General features: G+C 40.8%; 1 protein-coding gene across 2 annotated transcripts in view; it reads left to right on the top strand.

Moving 5' to 3' along the window:
- dnajb13 (DnaJ heat shock protein family (Hsp40) member B13) overlaps nucleotides 1–11104 on the top strand; it is a 65175-nt gene extending 54071 nt beyond the window's left edge. The window contains exon 8 of one of the 2 annotated variants that reach the window (XM_059963940.1): nucleotides 5333–11104. In XM_059963940.1, coding sequence (XP_059819923.1) covers nucleotides 5333–5486 — 154 coding nt within the window. In that variant the 3' untranslated portion in view covers nucleotides 5487–11104. Of the gene's footprint in view, nucleotides 1–856; nucleotides 1064–5332 lie in introns of those variants that run through there. The other variant, XM_059963939.1, reaches the window with a different exon arrangement.
- Nucleotides 11105–12960: the final 1856 nt, after the last annotated feature.

Genomic DNA, 12960 nt, shown 5'->3' with positions numbered 1-12960 from the left:
TCACAATTGTAATGCTAGTAGGCCTGGCTTTAACTCCCTTTCCCTCCAGTAGATATGTCCATATACTATACTTGGAGCATCTTCCCCCACATTTCCTTTCCTATTTTTTTCTTTGCTGGTTTTTCTTTCTTTGCTTTCTTGGCTAGTTTCATTCTCATCCCATTGAATTGAACTCTCAGTCAGTTTGAATTCAACTTCAGATTGTTCCTTGCCATTCTCCATCATCATTCTAAAACTTATGATTTTCGCTCTTACTCAAGAGTTGTTTTTGGCCCTGTCCCTCCTCCTCCTTCCAATTTGGACCAACAACGTACTGACCAAGAAAGTTCTATATTTTGGAAAGTCCTTTCTCTTTACTCCAACGTTGGCTCTTGACCCTCAGATTTACCACTCCATAGTTTTGTACATCTTTGTAACCACCTTACAAATTTGCTTTTCTCTGTACCCACCCCCCCCCCACTCCCCCTCTCTTCTCTTAATGTTTGAAGGCCTATAGCATATATTGGAGTTTAAAAATAGTATGGAGTATAAAACTTGTATTTCTTGCTGTGTAACCAAAACTATGTAGTCAGTTTGGTATGCATGTACCCAAGATATTTCATCTAGGAATGTAGAAGACAATGGTGTGTTAATATATGTTAGTGAGAGGTAGCTAAGAGATGTAGTCAGCTTTGAAGTTTGCTATTTGCTATGCATGTATCCAATTGAATGTAGAAGACAATGGTGTGGTAATGAGAGGTAGCTAAGTGATGTTTTGCTTTGAACTTCTTTGCTGTGTAACCAAAACTATGTAGTCAGCCTTGATGTAGATTACGTAGTTTGAACTTGCTATTTGCTATGCATGTACCCAATTTAGTAGGAGAATGAAATCTTAAGAATGTGGAAGACAATGGTGTGTTGGTGAGAGACAGCTGGGAGATGTGGATTGGAACATGATTAAGTCAATGGGACGTACGTGTGAAACTGGACCAGGATTTTGCTATAAAAAATGCCGTGTCCGAGGATCGGTGGGCAAACAGCGACTAGCTCAATGACTGTCTCAGCTTTGATTTGCAAATTAAAGTTTAACCCTTCTTGAAGAATCTTCTGCGTCTCCTGGTCATTTGTGAGGCATGAAAAACCACGACACACTGCTTGTGGCATGATCATATTTGCTTTTCAGCTCTAACAAATGGATTCTGTCTCGCACCTCCCATTATTGTTTACATATACTTATTGAAAATGTATTCAAATATTAAGCACCCTACCCTAATCATTTTTACTTCATTGTCTCATGTTCATTTACACCACAGTTTATTACCTGTACTTTGTATGTTTCTATACAAACATTCTGAGCCAATCTTCACATTGTTCATAATATTTCTTAGCCTGCTGCTCTCTAATGTGGTGCTACTACTCTCTCTAACACTTCTACTTCATTACATATGTTATTCCTCTACTGAAATCTTAAAAACTGTCTCTGGGTCTTTAGGTCTAAAGAAGTTTCCCCTCATGTTACCCTTAAAAATTTTACTTTTCACCCTTAAGCCATGACCTATCGTTCTATTCTCACCCAACCCCAGCTGAAAAACCCTGCTTGTAATTACCCTATATATACCCCTCATGATTTTGTATACCTCTATCAAATCTACCCTCATTCTTCTATACTCTAGGGCAGGGGTCAGCAACCTTTACCACTGAAAGAGCCACTTGGACCAGTTTCCCACAGAAAAGAAAACACTGGGAGCCGCAAAACCCGTTTGACATTTAAAATGAAATAACACTGCATATAACGTTTTGTTTTGCCTTTATGCTATGTATAAACAAACTATAATGTGTTGCATTTATGAAATTGATGAACTCCTGCAGAGAAAACGAAATTACATTTCTGCATGCAACAAAAACATTTTGAACTCCGAAAAAAAGACGTTGGGTTGAAGGTTACTTTTAAGTAAAATACTCAACGTCTATTTGAGTCCTTCTTGTATTTATGAAAAACGCCAAACTTAAATTTGCCGCCAGCAGCAAACCAAAAATAACGTCAGCCAGCTGTCAACCTGAAAAATAAAAGGACTATTTCACTGAACAATGAAAACATATGAATATATGTAAAATAATAGGCAATTAAAATATTTATCATACTTGGTCAGGTTGACTCACACCTGACAATGCAGTCGTATTCAGTAGGGATGGATCGATGCTTAGGGGAGTGACCGGGAAGAATAATGTGTTTTTTTCCTCTCTGAACTCACAGAAGCGTTTCCCAAACGATGTTTGCATTGCGATGATTGCAGAATGTAAATACTCCGAATTTATCATGTCGTGACCTTGTTTGAACTCTCTCAAATTGGGGAAGTGAGACAATGTGCCTTTCTGTAAATCTCTGGCAAGCACTGTCAACTTGCGCTCAAATGCCAAAACATCCTCCAACATGTGCAGGGCTGTACGTCCTTACCCCTGAAGAGCTGTGTTCAGCGTGTTCAGGTGCGCTGTCATGTCTACCATGAAGTGTAGCTTTTCCAGCCACTCTGGCTGTTCCAGCTCAGGAAAGTTGAGCCCTTTGCTGCCCAGGAAAGTTTTCACTTCTTCCAGACACGCGACAAACCGTTTCAGCACCTCCCCTCTGGACAGCCAGCGATAAAAACACGTTGTAGCGGTGTGCTACATGCAGTCAGTAAACTGCAGTCAAAGATAGCTTTATTCGAACTAAACAGCCTTGCTTTTAAGCCTCCCTCAACCCGCCCCCCATGGGCCCGGATGCTGCAAAAGACACGTACTCACAAACCCCCGTAGGCTATCTCCCTTAGCCTGAACGCTGGCTAATTGTGAGCCGGTTCGGATGTGTCAGGAAATGGGTCGCCACAACGTCTTATTTAGATTGTACAAGATCACCATAATCTTCAAATTTAGAATTACATTTCAAAAACTAACAAACTAACATAAAATACATTTTAATTAAATACTGACCATGTAGCGGTGTGCTAAACGCAGCGCTAAAATTACGACACGGAGTCGGTAACTGCAGTCGAAGGATAAAACTTTATTCGAAATCTTCAGCCTCACTTTTAAGCCTCCCTCAACCTGCCCCCCATGGCGCAGAGGCTCCAAAGCTCTGTGCTCGCAAACCCCCGTAGGCTATCTAATTGTGAGTCGGTTCGGATGTGCCAGGAAAAGGGTCGCCACAACCAATTATTTCCCAAAGCAACAGGGAGCCGCAGCACAGACGTAAAAGAGCCACATGTGGCTCCGGAGCCGCGGGTTGCCGACCCCCGCTCTAGGGATTAAAGCCCTAACCTATTCAACCTTTCTATATAACTTAGGTCCTGAGGTCCCAGCAACATCCTTATAAATTTTCCCTGCACACTTTCAATTTTATTTGCATCTTTCCTGTAGGTATATGAGGTATCAGAGAATTGGACGATAGATAATGTTGTTCCGCTGTTTAAGAAAGGCTGTAAAAATAAACCAGGAAATTATAGGCCAGTGAGCCTGACATCAGTAGTTGGAAAGTTATTGGAAGGTATTCTAAGGGATCAGATATATAAGTATTTGGTTAGCCATGGACCGTTAAGGACATCAGCATGGCTGTGTGCATAGTAGGTCATGTCTAACCATTCTTCTTTAATGATAGCTTCAAGCATTTTCCCAACTACAGATGTTAAACTAACTGGGCTATAGTGAACTTCTGCCATTTCTTTCAGTACCCTGGGATGCATTCCATCAGGACCAGGGAACTAGTTTGCTTTAGTGGTAGCTATTGTATTGAGGTCTTCACCTCCCATTGCATTGATAACATATCTCTTTAGCACATTAGATGTGTCCTCCACCATGAAGACCGACACAGAATAGTCATTCAAAGCCTCAGCCATTTCCTTATTTCTGCCAAAAAGTTCAACTTTTGTCTCATCTGTCCACAGAACATTGAACCAGAAGCATTGTGGAATATCCAGATGGTCTTTTGCAAACTTGAGATGTGCAGCAATGTGTTTTTGGAGAGCAGTGGTTTTCTCTGTGGTGTCCTTCCATGAACACCTTTCTCGCTCAGTGTTTTTCTTATAGTGGAAACCTGAACAGAGATGTTAGCAAGTTCTAGAGATTTCTGCAGGTCTTTTGCTGTTACCCTTGAGTACTTTTTCACCTCCTTCAGCATTGCATATTGTGCTCTTGGTGTAATCTTTGCAAGACACTTGCTCCTAGCAGAGTAGCAACAGTACTGAATTATTTCTATTTGTAGACATTTTCTTTTAGTGTGGACTGATGAACGCTCAGGTCTTTAGAAATGCTTTTGTAGCCTTTTCCAGCTTCATGCATCTCTACAATTCTTCTAACATCCTCTGAAAGTTGTTTTGAGGCATGATGCACATAAGCAGATCTTTCTTGAGAAGAGCAGTGCTTTGACAGTAACGTGACTTTGTGTATCTTTTTTATAGGGCAAGGCACCTCTACAACTCATACTTCCAAACTCATCTCATTGATTGGGACACCTGACTCCAAATAGCTTTTGTAGAAGGCATTACCCCAGAAGTTCACATACTTTTTCCAACAAATATATATGATACTGGATCATTTCTCTCAATAAGTAAATGAAGAAGTGTAATGTTCTTTGTGTTATTTAATTGGGTTCTCTTTAGGTTTAGGACTTGCGTGAAGATCTGATCACATTTTAGGTCATATTTATGCAGAAATGTAGCAAATTCTACAGGGTTGCTCCACTGTAGATGATTGTGGAATTGAAGGCTATAGTTCTGGAGCAGGTTGATGGGTGTAGGCAGCTAAAATAGTTCAGTAAGGATTAGATGAGCCAAAGGTCCTGTTTCTGTGCTGTACTTTCTATGACTCTATAACTCTAAAACTGCACACAATACTCAAAATTAGGCCTCACCAATGTCTTACACAATTTCAACATAAAACCCAAATCCCATACTCAATACGTTAATTTATGGAAGCCAATGTGCCAAAAGCTTTCTTTATGACCCTATCTACCAGTGACACCACTTTCAAGGAATGATGGATCTCTAAATAACAATACCTGCACCAGCATCCCCAACTAGCTCTCAGAAGAAGCATTAATCCATAGAACTGGAATCCTTAGAATCTATTTCCTGTGTTAACAAAATTCTTTTGCATTTATGCTGACAAAACATCCAAAAAATGGAATCAGCCCTTGTTGTAAGGAATTACCAATTAATGTTTTAAATTTAACCACCCAACTTAAGAAAGAGACATCTCTTATAATTACCCCATTTCCAAATTTAATACTTAGTAAATTTGTGTATAGAACTGTGGACTGTGCTCTTGAACTTACAGAAAACGTAAATTATTTCTGGTAATTCATTTTCTTTTCTTCCCACAGTCCTAAATACACCAAGGTAGTCCCAGGAGAAGGAATGCCTTTATCCAAAGATCCATCAAAAAAAGGAAATCTCATCATCCAGTTTGATATCAAATTTCCAGATAAACTCACACCGGCAAAGAAGAAACTGATTAATAAAGCATTACATATTTAAAGGTCAACATGGCAAGAAGAACAGTTATTTGCATGTCAGTACAGGGAGAACTGTTTATCCATTCTGAAATATTGATATGAAGATGAATAATTATATTATACTGCTAAATTACAATGTGTATTTATAAATTTTAAGCAAAATTATTACCAAAACAAAGTTTCCTATTTGTTTATAGTTTAAAATTTTTTACTCCAAGTAATAATGTTAAATAACTGAGGATTGCAAAGCACATTTCATACTGCATGCCTTTGGATGAATTGACAATGTGGTCACGTTCAGTGAATATTTCATGGGATCTTTTTGGAGGGTGCTCATTCTTCTGAGAACCATTATGAACTCTTCAATAGCCATTGAAAACGACGGTAGCCTCATAGTAATTTTCTCTCAAACCCCATTTTCCCCATATAACACAATTTCTTCTGATTTACAGACTACACCTTGTGTATCTCATGTTTGTAACCCCTTCCACACCAGCCCAACCACTATCACCATCCTTTCTTGCCCTTAAGTCTTTTGAGATTCTCACTTGACCAGGGATCAGTGTCTAAGTAAATGAATAAAGCTGAGGACATCCTGAACTTGACCTCACACACGCACAGACTTAGAAACTGAAACTTTTGTAGTTAGTCAGAAGTGGGATATACAGTAGTGAGTCACCAACCACAAGTGGTCCAAATGTCAACTCTGCAGAGGGAGCAATTGCTAATTCCAGTGCAGAGAATTCAGATGAAGTCTTGGATGAAACCCTAAGTTTTAGGAGGCAGGTACCTGAGCAACTGTCAGGAGAAGGAAAGGGATTAGGCAGAATGTGCAGAGTACCCCTGTGGCTATTCCCTTCAATAATTAGTATACTGCTTTGGATACTGTTGGAGGGATGAACCTGGGAGAAGTCGCAGCAAGCATGTCTCTGCCACTGAGTCTGGATCCGTTGCTGTGAAGGGAAGGGAAGGAAAGAGGCGAGCTGGAGTGATAGGGGATTTATCGGTTAGAGGAACAGAAAGGATGTACTGTGGATGAGAATGAGTTTCCCAGATGGTTTGTTGTCTCCTGGGTGCCAGGGTCAGAGAAACTTCAGATCAAGTCCAAGGAGGTTGAGCAACCAAAGGTTGTGGTCCACGTTGGTACCAATGATATGGGTAGGATGGGTGACAAGGACATCCAAAGTGACTTTAGGGAGTTAGGTGCAAAGTTTAAGGATGGGACTTCCAGGGTTTGATCTCAGGATTGCTACCTATGCCATCTCCTAGTGTGGCCAGAAATAGGAAGATCATACAATTTAACACTTGGCTAAGGAGTTGGTGCAAGAGGGAGGCCTTCTAATTTTGGGTTCATAGGGCTCTCTTCCAGGAAAGGTAGGACTTGCACAGAAGGGACAGTTTGCACCTGAACTGGAGGAGGACTAATATCCTAGCAAGAAGATTTGTTAGTGCTGCATGAATGAGAGTAGGGGGTGGAGCTGGGATATACACTAGAGTTACAGGGGCATGGGAACCAGAGTGCTAGAACAGATAGTAGAATGGTTGTGGAGAAGTATGTTGTTAAGTCATGTACAAGATCAGGAATCGAAAGGTTAAACATGGTGGGACTAATGTTCTGAGCTGCATATATTTGACTGCAAGGAGTATTGCAGGAAAGGTGGTTGAGTTTAGAGCATGGATCAGCACATGGAATTTGTGGCATTGTAGCCATTAGTGAGACTTGGTTGCAGGAGGAGTAAGATTGGCAGCTCAATGTTCCAGGGTTCTATTATTCTTGACATGATAAAGCAGGTGGGATTAAAAGGGGAGGGGTGACATTACTAGTCAGGGAAAATGTCATGGCAGTGTTCAATCAGGACAGACTGGAGAGCTTGTCTAGTGAGGCTTTATGGGTAGAACTGAGAAATAAGAAAGGTATGACCATGTTAATGGGATTGTATTATTGACCACCCCGTCTGCAGGATTTAGAGGAGCAAATTTGTAGGGAGATCACAGACTGTTGCAGGAAACATTAGGCTGTGATAGTAGATGATTTCAACTTTCCACATATTGAACTGGGACTACCATACTGTAAAAGGGCTGGATGGGAAAGAGTTCGTCAAATGTGTTCAGGGAAGTTTCCTTAACCAGTACATAGAAGTCCCGACTAGAGAGGGTGCAATACTAGATCTCCTATTCAGGAATGAAACAGGGTAGGGTAGTTTGTGTAGGGGAACACTTTGTACCTAGTGATCATAATGCTATTTATTCAAGGTAACTATGGAAAAGGATAGGTCTGGTCCTCGGGTTGGGATTCTAAATTGGAGAAAGGACAATTTTGATGGTATCATAAAGAATTTGGGATAGGTTATTTTCTGGCAACGATGTACTTGGTAAGTGGGAAGCCTTCAAAAGTGAAATTTTGAGAGTATAAAGTTTGTATGTTCCTGTCAGAATAAAAGGTGAGGATAACAAGGTTATGGAAACTTGATTTTTGAGAGATATTGAGGCCCTGGTTAAGAAAAAGGAGGTCCATAGCAGGCAAAGGTAGGAAGGAATAAATGGGGTACTTGAGAAGTACAAGAAATGTGAGAGAATACTTATGAAGAAAATCAGGAGGGCAAAAGAAGAGACGAGGTTAGTATAGCAGACAATGAGAAGCAGAATCCTAAGGGCTTCTGCAAATATATTAAGAGCAAAAGGATTGCAAGTGAGAACATTGGTCCTCTGGAAGAGTATTGTGGTAATCTATGCATAGATTCGAAAGATGGGAGAGATCTTAAATGGATATTTTGCATCTGTATTTGCTTAGGAGACAAATACCAACAATCTGTATGACGAAGTGGTAAACTGGATCAGCAGATCAACATGGACCCTATACAGATTATAGGTGTTCGCTGTCTTGATGCAAATTAGAGTAGATAAACCCCAGGGCCTGACAATGTGTTCCCTTGGTCCCGGTGGTAAGCTGGTGAAGAAATTGCAGGGCCCTAGCAGAGTTATTTAAAACATCCTTTGCCATGGATGAGGTGCCTGAGGATTGGAGGATAGCTAATGTTATTCCATTGTTTAAGAAAAGCTCTAAGAATAAGCCAAGAAGTTATAGGCCAGTGAGCCTAACATTATTAGTGGAAAAATTATTGGAAGGTATTCTAAGAGACCAAATATTTGTACAGATAGGTACTGATTAGGGATATTCAGCATGGCTTTGTGCGTAGTAAGTCATGTCTCACCAATCTTATAGGGTTCTCTGAGGAAGTTATCAGGAAAGTTGATGAACACAAGGCAGTGAGTTGTTAACGTGGACTTTACCAAGGCTCCTCATTGGAGGTAGGTCAAGAAGGTTCAGTTGCTTTGCATTCAAGATGAGGTACTGTAGTAAATTAGATTAGACATTGGCTTCGCAAATAAAGCATGGGAGTGGTTGTAGATGGTTGCCTCTCTGACTAGAGGGCTGTGACTAGTGGTGTGGCGCAGGGATCGGTGCTCTGTCTGTCAACAATCTGTATGACAAAGTGGTAAACTGGATCAGCAGATTGGTGGATGACACCAAGATTGAGGATGTAGTGAATAGCAAGGAAGACTATCAAAGTTTGCAGCAACATCTGGACCTGCTGGAAAAATGGGCTGAGAAATAGAAGATGGAAATTAAAGTAGATGAGTATCAGGTGTTCCACTTCAGAAGGACCAACTACGGCAGGTCTTACACAGTGAATGGTAGGGCAGTGAGGAGTGTGGTAGATCGGGGAGCTTGGAATACAGATCCAGAATTCCTTGAAAGTGGCATCACAGGTTGATAGAGTCATAAAGAAAGCTTTTGGCACGTTGGCCTTCATAAATCAACGGAGTTGGGATGTTATGTTGAAATTGTATAAGATATTGATGAGGTCTAATTTATTGTGTGCAATTTTGGTCACCTATCTACAGTTTCAAGCATTCAGGCTTAGAGATACCAGAAACAGCCATTGGTGAAAATGAAATGATTTCACTACTTCAGCTATAAAGAATTTGAAGGTATCAACAGTCATCCTGAATGTTACAATGAAAATGAAGTTTTGGAGGATGCAACTGTCAAAAATTGTATGAGGGCAGTCCATTATCCACACTGGGTGTCTGCACTGATATTGTTCACTTAGACTAGTAAAAGAACACGGCACTGTAATTCCTCCCTCAATAACTATAGGGAACAAATTAATACACAGTTTTATAGTACTGTAGTAGTATTCGTAGTGTTCTAATTTGTTCTGTATTTCATTTAAATACATAAACGGTTACTCAATTAAATAGTAGTTTATCTTTTATATACCTTTCTTAATTATTTCCATGAAAACATCAGCTAATTGGAGCAGCTGCTTAATTGGACTAGAGTATATTGGTCACTATTTGTCCCAATTAACCGGAATTCACAGTCTATATAAAAAAATTAAATAAGTGCAAAAAAAAGAGCAAAAAAAAAGAAAATTAGTGAGATAGTGTACATGGGATCAATGTCCATTCAGAAATCTAAGGCAGAGAGGAAGAAGCTGTACCTAAAGTGTTAAGTGTGCATCTTCAGGCTCCTGTACCACCTCTTTGATGGTGGCAATAAGAAGAGGGCATACCCTGGGTGATGCGGGCCCTTAATGATAGATGCTACCTTTTTGAAGCATCGCCTTTTGAAGATGTTCTGGATGCTGGGGAAGCTGAGGTCCATGATGGAGCAGGCAGCTTTCTGCAGCTCTTTCGGATCCTGGTGATACACCCAGTTAGAATGCTCTCTACAGTACATCTGTAGAAATCTGTGAGTCTTTAATGACATACCAAATCTCCTCTAACTCCTTATGGAATATAGCCGTTGATGTGCCTTCCTTGTAATTGCATCAATTTATTGGGCCCAGGATAGATCTTCAGATAAGTTGAATCCCAGGAATTTGAAACTGTTCACCCTGCTGATCCCTTGGTGAGGACCGATGTGTGTACCTTCAACTTCCTCTCCATGAGGTCCACAATCAATTCCTTGGTCTTACTGACGTTGAGTGCAAGGTTGTTGTTGTGATTATCACTCAGCCAGCTGATCTATCTCACTCCTGTATGCCTCCCTGTCATCATCTGAAATTCTGCTAACAATTTTACAGATGGCATTTGAGATATGCCTAGCCGCATATTCATGGGTGTACAGAGTGGAGCAGTGGGCTAAGCATGCGTTCTTGAGGCGCGCCAATGTTGATTGTCATTGAGGAAGAGATGTGAGGAAGTGAAGTCTTCTAATGAAGAAGTCAAGGATCCAGTTGCAGAAGAGGCTAGAGGGCCAGGTTTTGGAGATTATTGATTAGTAGAGAGAGTATGATTGTGTTTAACACTGAGATGTAATCAAACAGCAGCCTGACATAGGAATTGTAATTGCCTAGTGATCCATGCCCAAGTGGAAAGCCAGTGAGATTGCATTTGCTGTAGACCTGTTGTGATCATAAGGCACACTGCAGTGGGTTCAGGTCCTTGCTTAGGCAGGAGTTGATTCTGGTCATGACCAATCTCTCAAAGCATTTCATCACAGTAGATATGGGTGTAACTGGGTGGTGATCATTGAGGCAGCTCACCCTGCTCTTATAACATATATAACATATAACAATCACAGCACGGAAACAGGCCGTCTCGGCCCTCCTAGTCCGTGCTGAACTCTTAATCTCACCTAGTCCCACCTACCCACACTCAGCCCATAACCCTCCACTCCTTTCCTGTCCATATACCTATCCAATTTTACCTTAAATGACACAACTGAACTGGCCTTTACTACTTCTACAGGAAGCTCATTCCACACAGCTATCACTCTCTGAGTAAAGAAATACCCCCTCATGTTTCCCTTAAACTTCTGCCCCCTAACTCTCAAATCATGTCCTCTCGTTTGAATCTCCCCTACTCTCAATGGAAACAGCCTATTCACGTCAACTCTATCTATCCCTCTCAAAATTTTAAATACCTCGATCAAATCCCCCCTCAACCTTCTACGCTCCAATGAATAGAGACCTAACTTGTTCAACCTTTCTCTGTAACTTAAGTGCTGAAACCCAGGTAACATCCTAGTAAATCGTCTCTGCACTCTCTCTAATTTATTGATATCTTGTTGAGTACTGGTATGACTATAACCCTTTTGAAGCAGATGGGAACCTCTGCCTGCATCAGTGAGAGACTGAAAATGTCCTGAGAACACTCCTGCCTGTTAGCTGGCACAGGTTTTCAATGCTCTACTAGGTATTCTATCAGGCCTGGCACCTTGAAAGATGTTCTGATGTTGGGACCCGAGACAGAAATGACAGAGTCACCAGAAGCTGCAGGGATTCACACCAGGTGTAGTTTTATTTTCCCTTTCAAAATGTACATAAAAAGCACTGAGCTCACCTGGGAGTGAAGCATCACTGCCATTCATGTTGTTAGGTTTTACCTAAAGGCCTGCGAACCCTGCCAGATCTGATATGCTTCTAATTCCATCTCTAATTTCAATGAGAATTAATGTTTGCTCTAAAAATGGCCTTCTGTAGGTTGTACTTAGACTTTTTATATAGTTCTGAATCACTAGACTTGAAAGCCACAGATCTAGCTCTCAGCAGACTATGACAGTTTTTGGTTTGGGTATGCCTGATATGTTCCTGAAGGCAGATAGTCAGTTCTGGATGCAATAAAAGAGAGCTTCTATTGTGCTGTTACAAGACTATTGAACAGAACTCCTCTGTGAGAAAGGTGATCTCTTAACCTCACAATATACTTCTTCTTGGCACTTGCATCTTATTATCCACCTGCACTGCACTTTCTCTGTGACTATAACATCACCTGCATTTTGTTAGTTTCCCTTGTGCTACCTTATCTACTTGTGTTTTGAAATTATTGATATAAATGGCATGTAGAACAAAATGTTTTACTATACCTCAGTATGTGTGACAATAATAGACCAATAACCAAATACCATAGAACAGCACAGCACAAAAAGACCCTTTGGCCCACAATTTTGTGCAAAAATGTGATTAAATTAGTAATCAAATCACCATTGGCACATGCAGAAGGATGGGATTCCATCCTTCACAATCCTCCACATCATGTTCAAAATTTGCCGACACAACCATCGTGTAGTACCTGCTGACCATAGTCTCAATTTCTTTTGTATCACTGGCTGAAGCCATTTAACTTGTGAGTCAGGGTTTGGATTTGGGGATTGGAGAAGCTAGCCGTGATGCAGCCTGTGTTCCAGAGGCAGCTTGAGGTATGTACTTAGATCTACATGAGATTGCTGTCCATTCCCAAAACAGTATCCTTAAACTCCCACCCCTACCACTCTGCCTTTCCCATGGTCTTTTAGCCAGCCAATTAACACAGCCAGAGCTCACGGTAAGAGTGTTGTCAGAGGATGAATTTTATAGTTCAAGGTCACCTCTTTCACTACACAGCAGTAGCTTTCCAGCTGCCATGCTATACTCCAGAACGTATGAGCTTTGACTGATAAAGTTGTGTGGATCATAAGCACTAAAGGAATGATTAAATTAAAAAAG

The sequence above is a fragment of the Hypanus sabinus genome, chromosome 3 (genome assembly GCF_030144855.1).
Source record: "Hypanus sabinus isolate sHypSab1 chromosome 3, sHypSab1.hap1, whole genome shotgun sequence".
In the NCBI taxonomy this organism is placed as follows: Eukaryota; Metazoa; Chordata; class Chondrichthyes; order Myliobatiformes; family Dasyatidae; genus Hypanus; species Hypanus sabinus.
The sequence above is the reverse complement of the archived record's forward strand: the minus strand, read 5'-3'. Positions and strand labels throughout refer to the sequence as shown.